The sequence below is a fragment of the Labrus mixtus genome, chromosome 18, assembly GCF_963584025.1.
Source record: "Labrus mixtus chromosome 18, fLabMix1.1, whole genome shotgun sequence".
NCBI classification, from domain to species: domain Eukaryota; kingdom Metazoa; phylum Chordata; class Actinopteri; order Labriformes; family Labridae; genus Labrus; species Labrus mixtus.
The window spans coordinates 19,004,373-19,017,370 of NC_083629.1; the positions used below are offsets into that span (position 1 = coordinate 19,004,373).

The 12,998-nt window shown below is 39.0% G+C and overlaps 1 protein-coding gene across 1 annotated transcript; it reads left to right on the forward strand.

Annotated features, from left to right (window-relative positions):
* Positions 1-597: 597 nt before the first annotated feature.
* cldn11a (claudin 11a) lies at positions 598-4,739 on the forward strand. The gene is made up of 3 exons (XM_061063263.1): positions 598-1,049; positions 1,272-1,436; positions 3,425-4,739. Exons 1-3 carry the CDS (start codon positions 824-826, stop codon positions 3,691-3,693), a joined length of 660 nt encoding a protein of 219 aa, XP_060919246.1. The 5' UTR covers positions 598-823; the 3' UTR covers positions 3,694-4,739.
* The last annotated feature ends 8,259 nt before the right edge of the window (positions 4,740-12,998 follow it).

Genomic DNA, 12,998 nt, shown 5'->3' on the forward strand with positions numbered 1-12,998 from the left:
AGTCAAGTTTTCATTTCATCAGATTAAAAGGACCAAGAGTATTTATTTACCTTTTTTGGGAATACATTTTGAATACGCTTACATTGAGTGAAATTGTTGCAACCTGTACAATAGGGTCTTCAAGTTATACGACTTTAAACTCTGCTCCCTCACATTTCTATGCAGATGTTGTTCTTTTTGCACCCCTCCTGCAGCGGCTATAAAACATTATTATTACTAACTATTATTGAGTTTATTGTTATCGCATTTAAAAGTGTTTTATTCAGAATCCAGAGGTATATTATGTTTTGGTAGGATGTAAATTACTCTTGAGGTTCTAAAAAAATAAAAACATAATTCAGCCAGAAGATGGCAGCAGATTTTCTTGTTAAATTTCCGTCAGCTTCCATTGAATGGTCAGCTGGTTGTATTCAATCAGTGAAAGCATTGAAGGGGCAGTGCACACCAACTTTTTGGAGAGAAAGTAAAAAGTTGGGTGTGTTGCTTTTCCCTCCCTTTTTTTCATCTGCATCTAAGAATCTGGTTGGTTGTTGGTTTTCAAGTGGTTTTTTTTCCTCCCTCACTGAACGCCTGCCTATAAAACCTTTGATAATGTGGAAGCTTCATTTTGTGGAAGCGCACAGTGCAGCTCAATTGATGGGATTACTGAATTGTGAGCAGAAAAAAAAACTCCAGCTCTGGATTAACTTTGTGGTGGAATTTCAGTTTTGAAGTTAGATTTGACACTGTGTCATTTAAGGTTTTGTTTCACTTGTGCCAAACTAATTTAAGTTTCTAGCCGTGAACTCAGAACAAGTGCTCTTTACGCACCTTTTTTTGTGCCATGGCAAACTCGTGTCTTCAACTGAGCGGCTTTCTCATCAGCTTCCTCGGCTGGTTGGGCATCGTGATTGCGACATTCACCAACGACTGGGTGATTATGTGCAAATATGGTCTGAACACCTGCAAGAAGATGGATGAGCTTGGGGCAAAGGGACCCTGGGCGGAGTGCATCATCTCCACGGGACTCTACCATTGCTCCTCGTATACCCAGATCCTGGATCTGCCAGGTAAAACCTGAACTAAAACCTGGTTTTATTCCTTCAGATTTATTCATGTTGTTTTCTAGTTTCCTACTTGTTCTATGCAAGTTCATCACAATATACTTTTTCCACATTTTTTTGCGCTTACCTTCCCATGAAAATGTTTTAAAACGTATGTGATGGAGGACATTTTTGCTGTTTTTTTTTCTTTTACAAAATAATATTTGTTTCATGTGTTTTTTTTAATAGCCTACGTCCAGACGACTCGTGCTCTGATGGTGGCAGGATCAATACTGGGTCTCCCTGCAGTAATAATGTGCCTCATGTCAATGCCCTGCATCAACCTTGGCAATGAACCGCAGAGCTCTAAGAACAAAAGGACCATCCTGGGAGGAGTGATTATACTTATAGTTGGTAAGAGGCTCAACTTCACTCTTCACGTCACTCACATAATGCACCTAAAATGCATGGGAGGAAAATTATGATAACAGTGAAACAAAATACATAATAAATCTGAGCATGTCAAATAGTTTTGCAATCACATGAAAACAACTAGACCCCTCCCAATCCTCCTTACTGTGACCTCTTCTAACCCCCACCCCAAATGCTTACAAGCTGCAGAGGGCGGAGGATGTTAAATATGACTGTCTTCCTCCCTAGGGTGATTTTTTTTTTTGCGCATGCACACTTATATCTTCCTGTTCCATAGAACCCATCCCACTAGATCCAATCGCATTCCACTCCTCCACCTACTCTCCTCCACACCCTGCCGTTATCCTGAACCACATGGAAACACTCGCCCCCAGTTTACTGTGCTTATACATCTGTGACAGGAGCTGCAGAATTTTCCAACGCCTGTTGTCCCTCACATGACATTTCTGCACCTGTGCCCACTGTTCCACTTTTCAACTGGCCATGTTTTTTATTTGTTTCCAACATGTGCAACATATTCCAGACCATTAAAAAAGGGAAAGCCCTGACTTTGTTAATAGGGCGCACTGCAGGGTGGATTGCTATGTGCTTGTTTCAAAGCAGAATAAATGTCGGGGCACCACATTGTCTATCACTGCCTCCATTGTGGCATCAAAATCACCCCAGCAGCTATTTGTTTGAATTGAACTTGAATAATTTTGTTAACTGTGTCCTCTGAATTATCAGTTATGAAACTTTCAGTCCACACAGAAATTGTGGATTCAATTATTGCAGACTCTCGCGCAGTACATCAATATTTTTTCAATTGAAGCGTAGTCACACATTTGGTCTTTGTTAGCCTCAGGTGTTGATTGGCAACGTTCCATCATATACTAGATGTTTTTCTGTTAGCTGCATGGGGATTTTAGTGTTTGTCTTGACCATGCCTCTCTTCTGTAGTTCAAAGCAAAGCTTATGTAACACCATAAAGTCTCGCTGGCAACCAATATTATTGTTCACATTCTTTCTTCCAGTCATCCCCCTGCGTTCTGTATGAGGAAATAAAACAAAAACAAAACTGAAAAGTTTTATTTGAAAAAGCTTCTGCTATTTCTACTGTGCTTTGAACACAATTTGCCAAAGTTCTTGTTTTATTAATATAGAAGGAATATAGGAGGAGTTTGGCACATGTACTTCCACTCTCCTATTAACCATCTCATTAAACTTTTTTTTTAACACCAAGGGTTGGTGTAGGGACATTTAATTTATTACTCTAATAAGAAACATTTCTGTAACTCAAAGATGCTTCTGATAGATGACGCGACACCCCTTATGGCCTTGGTAATGCTAACTAAGACTAGCATTTTGAATCCCTAGTTGAATTCCATTTCACTGTCAGTCATTTACCATTCACCACTTTACCATTCCACATTATGGTTATACAGTAGATGTAGAGTGTTGGGTTTTAAGCGCACCATTTTGCATCCCTTATTTTATGTAGTTGCCTCTTTAAGATACCACAGTTATAAAAATGTGTGTGTATAGATTTATAATGCTGTAGTATCATATGAAATCTCAATATAATTGCACTATGTTTTCTTTTTTGATCAATTCTCTCGACTTAGCTCGTGTGACAATGACTCCTTTTTGTTGACTCATTTTGCATCCCCATTTTCAGTCATTATTTGTCATTCAAGCAAGCCCTCCACTTTGCATTCCAAACTTGGTTAACTTTGAGTTGGCCAATTTTTCTAAGTTGAAAACGTGTAGATTTTCTGTCATATGTGCCATTTGGCATCCCCAGTTCTATTATGTAATATGCCTTAAACAAGGCTGATGCACAACATGTTATATTCATTATAATAAGGAGCCCAATTTTGTATTCATGATTTAATAACACTTAGTATTGGCCATTTTTTATAGTAACTTATTTGTGTTTGAAAATGATCTTTCAAAGATTATATATCCTATTTGTATCTGCCTCTCTTCAGGACTGTGTGGTATTGTGTCTACCATCTGGTTCCCTATTGGTGCACACCGGGACCAAGGCCTCATGTCATTTGGCTTCTCCCTCTTCACTGGATGGATAGGCACCGTCTTCTCCCTCCTGGGTGGGTGCATTCTTACCTGTTGCTCCTCAGATTCCTCCTCCTCATCACACTCCTACCAGGACAACAATCGGTTCTATTACTCCAAACAGGGCGGTGGCAACCCCCCAGTGGTGGCCTCCACCAATCACGCCAAGAGCGCCCACGTCTGAGATTGGAGGGTTTGTTACTCTGATTGGATGTCTAGGGGACTATAGCGTGTATATAGAGACATTTACATTAGCTCAAACACTCCAACATACACATACAAACGCTGGAGAGAAAGTAATTCATGTTGGCGCAAACGTGCAGACATCAAAAAGACATTGACACGCAAAGGCTGTGTTTGTTGGAGCTGTTTTTTTTTGTTTGATGGATTCTTTTTAAATCAGGGAGCTCATCTTCCAGCCTCCTCATGTTGGGCGCGGTGTGGACTCTCCCCACTGTTCCATTATTTACAGCATCGTGATGAACTGCCTACACAGAAGCCCGAGGTCTTAATCACCACAGCCCTTGTGGATGGAGATATTGATCATTTATATTACTTCTATTTTTCTATGTAGATGCTCCCTGAGATTAAATCTTTGATGAGAAATGTGTTTTTCTAATTATATAATATCATGATCTGTTGTTTGGAAAAGCGCATTGAACTAAATGTCTTTGTTGCCATTGTTTCTGTGCCTCTGGAGTGTTAGACTTGATTAAAAAACACAGCCCTGTGTTTTACAGCTGCTGCAGGAGGACTGTAAAGTGATGAAAACATAAATTTCACAAAAGAGCTATAGGGTGTTACAGTCTTTGTTTTCATCTGATTGGTGCTGACAGTAATTTTCCGAATCCAAACACATTTTGACATGACTGACTAGCTTCTTTTTTTTGATGTTGAGTAACATCTAGCGTACAAGAAAAGCAGCATATCCTTTTAACTGTCCAATTTTAAATTTTCAGTTAACTTTTTAGCCTAATTTACACATAGAGTAGCTCTTGAAAAAGAGTGTAGCTAAAAGTATGTTTCACTAATATGCACTAAATTAGTATTTTGTAGATAAGCGTATCTTGAGTGTGATGACTTGAATGTTCAATATCCCAAAAGCTCTGAACACAGGTGGAACCTGATATTTACAAATCTGTGTAAAAACATCATTATCTGATTATTTATTGTTTCACTGATCTGCTATTTTTTTTTTGATTTTCTACAATAAAGACAAATGAATTTAAACTGCTATTGCCCCTGGGATTTTGCACCGAGTCAATGATCTACTATCAAACAGTTACTTTCTTGTGTCTGGGTTTATCATTTAAATCAGAAAAAAGCAAGAGAGCGAGCGGGGAAGAGCGAACGTTGAAACTCATGGTGGGCATTTTCCTCGTACGTCACCCTCACGTTTAGAAGCAGCCAGAGTTCTAGTACTCTGATAAAATCTGACAAATATTTCCCCCTTCACTGCTTTGATATTGTTATGCAATATGTTAGATACAATTGATATCAAAAACTTTGATGGACCTCGAGCAATATTTCAAGTCAAAACTGCATATTTTTGAATAGTTGGCTGCTTTAAGACAACAGCTAATGTTAGCATTCAGCCACTTTCAAGCTAACATAACTGTTTGATAGTGTTACATGATTCAATACAAAATGTTTGATTATGAAATGTGAAGATGAATCCTGAACACATTTAAATAAGCTTGTTTGAGAAACCCACTGGACTTTTCCTGGTGTATCGTGTAAAAAATATCAAACTGTAAAGTTACCTAGCAAATGTTAATGTTAGCTCTTGTCCAAACGGTAGGCTAACTGTAGCTAATGGGTTAAATGGCTGATGTCCCTTAGAGTTTTTGCTAACAACTGTCTTTTCACTTGCTGACACATTAGGAAGCATTCAATTATTTTTCTGGGGTTCCCATCATTCAGATAACTTGAAACCTATAACCTAGCCAGACAACATTTTACAGAAATGTAGCGTGATGTCAGAGGAATTGTGAGCGTTGTTGTGTGTGTGTGTGTGTGTAAATGTAAAAAGTGTGTATTGTGTAGTGTGTGCGTGTGCCTGTGGTACACGTGTCATATGTGTGAAAATAAGCTGAGAAAACGTTAATTGTTTTCAGTGTATCATCTAATGACACTCTGCGACCTTGAGTTAAGTCAGCACAGATTAATCTCTCCCTAAGTCAACCAAAGCCACACTGTACCATTACTCCCCTGCCGACCACACAGACAAGTAGTCACACACACACACACACACACACACACACACACACACACACACTGGACGACTGTATCCAGTGTATTGCTGAATGTTTTCTCCTCTGTCCATACCAAGGTCACTGAGTCATATAATTGCTATAACGTGATACTTGGGCTACATTATGTGTTATCTCACTTTCCTCGGCTTATCTTCAGACACACAAAGACCCCCCCCCCCCCCCCCCCCCCCCCCCCCCCCCCCGACTGTCCTTGTTGTGTATCTCCTCCTCATCTCAGTTCCTGTATTTCTACACGTCACTCTGTCAGGTCTACTGTATGTTTGTGTGTTTCCTGGCACGCCTGTGTAAGTGTGTGTGTGTGTTTGTGATAACGTCAGTGTGTGTGTATTCTTTGGAATGCGATGCTGTTCCAGGCACAGATCCATCCAGTCCACAGGCGGACAGTAGGAGGTTGGTGGGCAAGCAAGCTGTCCTGTAGTGCTGACAGAGGCTGTTAGTGTTAGAATTTGATAAGCTAAAATGTTGCTATCGTCTCAAAAATCCTTTAAGGTTAATTGAGAGAGAGAGAGAGAGATTGAAAAGAAGCTGAAAACTTAGAATAATATTTGGAACTTGTTCACTTCCATATTGTTTAGCGGGTCGAACAACGACAAGAAAAAACACAATTAAAGGAATACAGTGATTTCTTTAAACTTGTCTGAATGCTACTCTGTATATATACATATTTGTCCCTCTGTGATCCCTTCTGCATTGTAAAGAGTTTGATTCTAATACAGATAAACTTGTAGTAGTTAACCGTATCTTAACAGTATTATGTATCAAAGGGAGGTTGCTACTGCTGGCGAATTGGTGGTAAAGCAATGGTTTGGTCAGCTAGTAACAAAATGCAACATGAGAGGTACAGTACATACCTTTTTTGTTTTCTTTAGAAAAGCAACAAAGTGGCCAAGAGAAGTTAAATGGACCCAGTTGAGTTTTCTTTAAACCATCAGTTTCTTTTTGTATTCAGTGTTACAAAAGCACATTGTTTGAGTCCTTGATCTCCAAAAGTTGTGTTGAATTTGCTTTTCATTCTCCATCATGTATCAGAAAGTATGCTTTTTGTCATGGGCGGTTCTAGGCAGGGGCTTGGCACCCCTCTGTGGCCACCCCTCCAAAAGGAAGAGCCCCCCTAACACATACACTTGACTCAACAACCGGACTCACAATCTAGTATTAAACACTGTTACTGAAACAAATATAAATCATGGTACTTTGTGATGTGCGCTATTATTTGGCATAATATTTATATATTTTTTAAAGCGATCATCTTTGTCTATTTTTCACCTGGGTTTAATGTTCCCCTCTGACAAAACAACTGGTCCCTGTTTGGCCCCCTCAGTAAAAGTGGTCTAGAACCGCCACTGCTTTTTGTATAAAAGTGCAATATTTACATGCATTTTCCATAGCTTTCAATCTCCTATATCACTGTTTCAGGTGCATTTGTCTCTTGGCATCTTACCACCTAAATGTTGCCTCGATTGCTAGAACATTCCTATATGTATGCTCATAAAAAAATAACTTACAATACTGAGAACCACAAATAAAACACTGCTCCACAAAACTATTAGTGGACAAAAACACAATTAATCGTTAAAATGTGTATCCCTCACCATATGTTAAGTGTATGAAGGTTGGTGATTTTGTGACTATTTTCAGGACTAGGCTACCTTGCAGAGAATGCTAGCTTACGGCTTACCTGCTAGCCAGTGCATGAATGTGTTTTTGTTAGTTCTTTCCAAAGCTTTTTAGTTCAGGAAGCTAGCTAACTTGGTCTCCACCCACATATCATTGTTGAAACATGGGTTACAAAAGCATATCTTGGGACTGCCCTGCTGAACATTCCCTTCCAAGTTAGCATGACATGTGTGTATGCTATTGGTAAAAAGTGTATATTAGTATGTTTAAGCATAAATAAGCTAGGAGTTGTAAACCATGGACTCAGCTATCTTATCGCAAACCTGCTAGCCATAGTCCAGGAATGTGTTTTTGCTAGTTCTTTCCAAACGTTATAGGCTCAGGGAGCTAGCTAACTTCTTCTCCAACCAAAAAGCATTATTAAAATATTAATGCAGGACACAATTGACATGCTTATGATAGGTTATCCTTTCGGGACTGCCTTACAATATGTTCCCTTCCAAGTTAGCATGACAAGTTTGAATGCTATTGGTAAGAAGTGTGTATATGTTTAAGCATAAATTAGCTAGTTCTTTTTTACCTGCTAAAAAATGGAAATACACTGTACCTTTAAACATAGAGTCAAATAGGGCCTTATTGTAGCCGAGAACGGACCGAACCTGATATATATATAGCATTCACATCAGTCAGTGTAGGACATTTTCAAATAATGAGCAAGCCTGACATTGGTATTTGCAATAAATAACTTTCATTGTTGCATGGAAGCAATATCAACAACTCAGCAAAAAACAGTGCACCCAGGAGCAAAATAACCACACATATGGAAGAAACCATTTAAAAAAAAATGTACATAAAAAACAACTACATATACAGCTTTGTGCCAAAATATACAGAAGAGAAAAGGAATATCTATTTGTTGCGAGAGAAGCTGACCCCAACAGGTCCGACATCACTGACTGGACGCTTGGCCACAGCGAACACAGAGCACAGGAAGAACATGGCACACCTTCTCTGAGACAAAATAAACAGCTGACTTTAAAAGCAATAGTGGCAATATTTGATTATGCTTTTTACCCTTAATAGAATTGTATTAAAATAGTTTCTGCATGTTACTTGTAGTATTCTTACTCCTAAACCTTCTACAGTCCTATTTACGCCTAGAACAACCATGTCATAATCCTTCAAAGGAAAGGATTAATGTTTATGAATTAATGTAATTATTCTAGAGAGACTACGGTTGGTAAAAATATATTTTTTATAGCTGTTTCTCCCAGGCTTTCTTGTAATTAAAAAACAAGAATAACTGAATGTAAAGGCTAATAACTCCACCCAGCTCTGTTGTGCACACCTGTGAATGGGAGACAGCTGTAGAAAAATACTTTTCTTAGTGATCACTTCTCTGTCAATGTTGTACTTTTCCACTTTTTTTTGTCCATGCTGGACAAACAAATCTACTGTAGTCAATAAAGTCTAGACTAATACTTTGAATTTCTTAAAGAATACTTAGCAACTACTGTAGGTTTTAAGAAATGATCATTGCACTGTTTACTAAAGCCACTGTGAGAAAAAAAAAATCTGTTTTCTTGTGTTGAACTATAACCTTTGTAGTTTATACACAGACCCCCCCCCGAAAAGACATTAGTTCTGTTGTGTGTAAAGTGTTCACTTTTAAGAAACTTCGGTCACCCTTTTTGTGAAAAGTAAACGAACTTAGTGGACTTTGGCTTGCAGAGGTTGTGGTAAAGAAGAGGGACAATACATGAGGTGGATTTTACTGTAAGTGTTTGAAGGAGGATGTAAGAACAGACTGTCCCACACACTCATGTGTTTGCTACATGTTCGACTTCCTTTTCAAACAAAGCCCTGGTTCCCGTACCTGGGTGAGGAGATTAGCTTAGAAATTTGGGAGTGTGTGAATATAAATCCAGCAAGTAATCTTCTCGTGGCCCATTCAATGAATTCTAACCATACCTTTCAGTTTATTCCACCAGTGACAAACTATGTTTTAGAAGCTCATTTGGTTGTAGTACACCTGGTTAATCCTCACAGTTCCCAGGTATGAGAACTAAGCCTGCGTTTGGTTTAGTTCAGTGTTGTATTTATGTCTCATTTCAATCCGCCACCACATGCAAGTACAACATTTACAGTCTGGGCCTCGTGCACGACAGCATGCTACACATTCACCAAACGTTCACATTGAGGCGCAGGCGCAGACCACGAACCCACATACATACACCCCCACACATACTGTACATGCACACACACACACACACACACACACACACACACACACACACTTGTGTGCATACACACAGAGTAGATAATATAGAAAGTTGACTGTACAGTCCAGTGTCAGAGGCATGGACAGGCCTGAAGTTTGTGTCTTGTTTTGGCTGAGCTATGAATGCAAAGCTTTTGGATTCTTTTAGCTGAGTTCAGGGGGGATTCGGGTGGGGAAGATATTTTAGCTGAAAATTATGTGGACATGGATATACTGTAGGATGATAGGGCTTGAATATTTCCGAATATGCTTTTTTAAACCCACATCACTAGATAGAAAACTGGATATTGGACAATTCTGCAGAAACCTTAATTATGTCCTACTGGTCAGAGCCAACATGACAAACATATTTCTACATCGACATAATAACTCAGTCTTCTATTTGACTTTGCTGAATAAAATATGGTGAAGATTAAAGATAAGTTCAGGAAAAGATCATGGTAACAGTAAAAGAAAAACTTTAGCCAGGACTTTTATGCAATTTAGTGATACCACAGGAATTCTGTTTTAACGTCTTCTCCAGGGTATAAGGGTATTTTTATAAGGTTTAAATGAAAAAAGAAACTTGAATTTAGAAAGGAAATTCCTGAATTGATTAAATATTAACTTTTGTTTGGCTGCAGAAAGTCAAAGTTGTTGTTTTTAAAGTTGAATATATTGGAATTGACTCCTAGACTTTAAATCTACAGGAGGCAGCATTATTTTAAAAACACATTTTGATCATTGCATATCACAGAAAATATTAAATTGAAATTAAGTCTAATCTGCGTCTGTGGGCAAAGCCCCTTTTTTTTTTTTTTTTAAATCATCCTGTCTGAATCAAACAACCAATCAGGGTTAGCTTGCACATAATTAGCCAATCACAACCAGTATGTACAAAGAAGATTCTTCCAGCCAATTCTCAGATTTTTATCGGCAGCTCTCTCTCTTTCTCGCTCTCCCCTCACCTCAGCACAACGGCTATCCAACACAAACCACTTATAACCTCATAGCTTCTTTTTTTTTGTTATCTGTATTGATCGGCTTTCAGTGTTTCTGTCCTCTGAGTCAGACATAACTGTCTCAGTAGAACAGACAGTTAAGGAGACAACAGGTAGCATTGATGTTTAGTGTGTCATTATGTGGAAGGAGCTTAGTAGTGTTACAGAGGCAGCAGAGGGAGAGGCAGAAAAAATGTAGAATCTAAACTCACTATAGGTCACTCACTACACAACATACATTTCCATTAAAAATACTTAGATGGGCTTCCCAACTTCTGCTTAAGGTCGGCTACACCCATCCTATACTTCTTGTCACCCTATGTTAAAGGGCAAAGTACTGCTTGCACTGGAAAACTGCAGAATCATCCAATAAGCATAAATTCCTCAGGATTCTGGGCTGATATGTTTGGGTCGTCTCACTGTCCTTTCGAAGGACAATACAAAAGGGCCTATTTCTACATTTGGGATGTTTTTTTGGGATTGTGTTTAAATGTGAGAGAAGCAGAGGTAGGGTGGGGAGGTTTAGCGTGGCATCTTTAGAGTTAGTGCATTAGACAAATAAGGCTTCCCTGGAAGGGACAGATGCAGCAACAGGGGGCAAGAGGAAAAGGTACAAAGAGGACAATCGGGGCATACAGCAGCAGCTTTTGTAGACATGCCCCCACCCTTTACACAATGACACAACAGAATGCTATTTGGTGTATGCCAGAATCTCTTACAGTGCCTTGAGTGCATTCATTCTTCATGTGGACTCAACTCCCATCAACTTGGCAGCATTAGTTTTCTTGTCCTGCATATGGCCTCTTCAGGACCAGGATTTGATTTGATTGATTTTCACAATATCAATTCTCTGTGCAGCAGCAGTGTAGGTAACATGCAAAGAGTTAGACTCTACGACAGCTACATGCATATAAAACTCGAGAGGGAGGTTCATTCAGACTAGTTTGGGTTAAAGCAGAACTACAGGTAGGGGAGTAAATGCTCAGGTGACAAATCAGAAGAGCACTAGCAGACTCCCTGAGGTGATACAGGAGCTAATGGATTGTCAGGCCGTGAACAGATTGCTGTTTCAAATCCTGTCTGAAACCCAATCCAAGCTCTATCACTCTGGACTCTGGAGTGGCAGCTCCCTGCTGACATGGTTTGATGACTTTCAAGAGCAGGTTAAGGTGGCAGATGGAATATGGAAGAGTTCAGCTGGAAGAGTAAAGGAGAGGTGGAAGTAGAGGATGAGAAGATGTGGATAGGAGTAAAAAGAAGGGGAGAGGGGAGAGAGATGGATGAGGAAGGTGTTGATTTCAGTTCACTCAGTGAAGCAAAATTTAAATTGATCTGCAACACAATCTTTCCAAGTTAGGGACTGTATGAAAATTATTATTTGGGAAAAGGGGGATGTTTTCACATTCTCAAATAATTAATTTAGCTAATTATGAATAACAATTTGGATCCGTCTTTGATGAAAAAAAATGAAATTACCTTTTGACAATGCATACAATTATTGTCGATTTCTTGGAATGGTGATTTGCCATGTTTGCATTTGGGACTCGTTCTTATTTTCTTTTTTCAATTAATTGGCAAAATAAGTTTACATCTGGGGTGATAAAAATAAAAAAACCCTCACCCACTTTTATAAAAGTCAAACTACCCTACCTGCCCATAAAAAACAACAACTATTCAACCCATTTTCTGACCCCTTCCATCTGTTTTAATTTCGATACAGTCCCTTCTTTTGTTTTCATCTCTAAGAGAGAAGATACAATCCATGAAGAAAATAACATTTTGAAATCGAATGAAACAAAAACAAACTCCTTCCCAACGCTTGCAAACAAGAGCAAGAGAGCATCAACAGAGCATAACGCACAACGAAAAGACAGAAAACAGAAAATATGACGTTCATCAAATAAAACATGCTGGTATCAATTTGGATTAAACCTCTCTGTTACACAATTTACTCCCCCTCCTCTTTGTACACCAGTGAGCTGAATTGTGTTTGTTATATTGCACCAGGAGCTGCTTTGTCGCAGGTGCATTGATTTTGAGCGTCATGCTAGGAAAAGGAGTGGGAGGAACAAAAATGAAACAAAAAGCTACACATACACAGTAAAACAAGCTGGAGAAAACAGTTTATATCTACACACACCAACATGAGAATCCATGTAAAATGTGGAGTTTGATTGCACGTACACCCTCACACATACACAGGCAAAAATGAAAGTAGAAAACAGACACAATCAGAAACTCACATACAAATAGATGAAGGCACTATTGCAAGCAAAGTCCAAGACAGAAAACATCAACACCCTCCTCCAAATCCCGTCGTGATCCCTTGGGCTAG

Bases quoted from the DNA above. Each gene is read 5' to 3' on its own strand.
- cldn11a (XM_061063263.1), top strand. From the start codon at position 824: ATGGCAAACTCGTGTCTTCAACTGAGCGGCTTTCTCATCAGCTTCCTC. The intron at 1,050-1,271 runs GTAAAACCTGAA...TTTTTTTAATAG, and splicing joins CCAGATCCTGGATCTGCCAG to CCTACGTCCAGACGACTCGT. The intron at 1,437-3,424 runs GTAAGAGGCTCA...GCCTCTCTTCAG, and splicing joins AGTGATTATACTTATAGTTG to GACTGTGTGGTATTGTGTCT.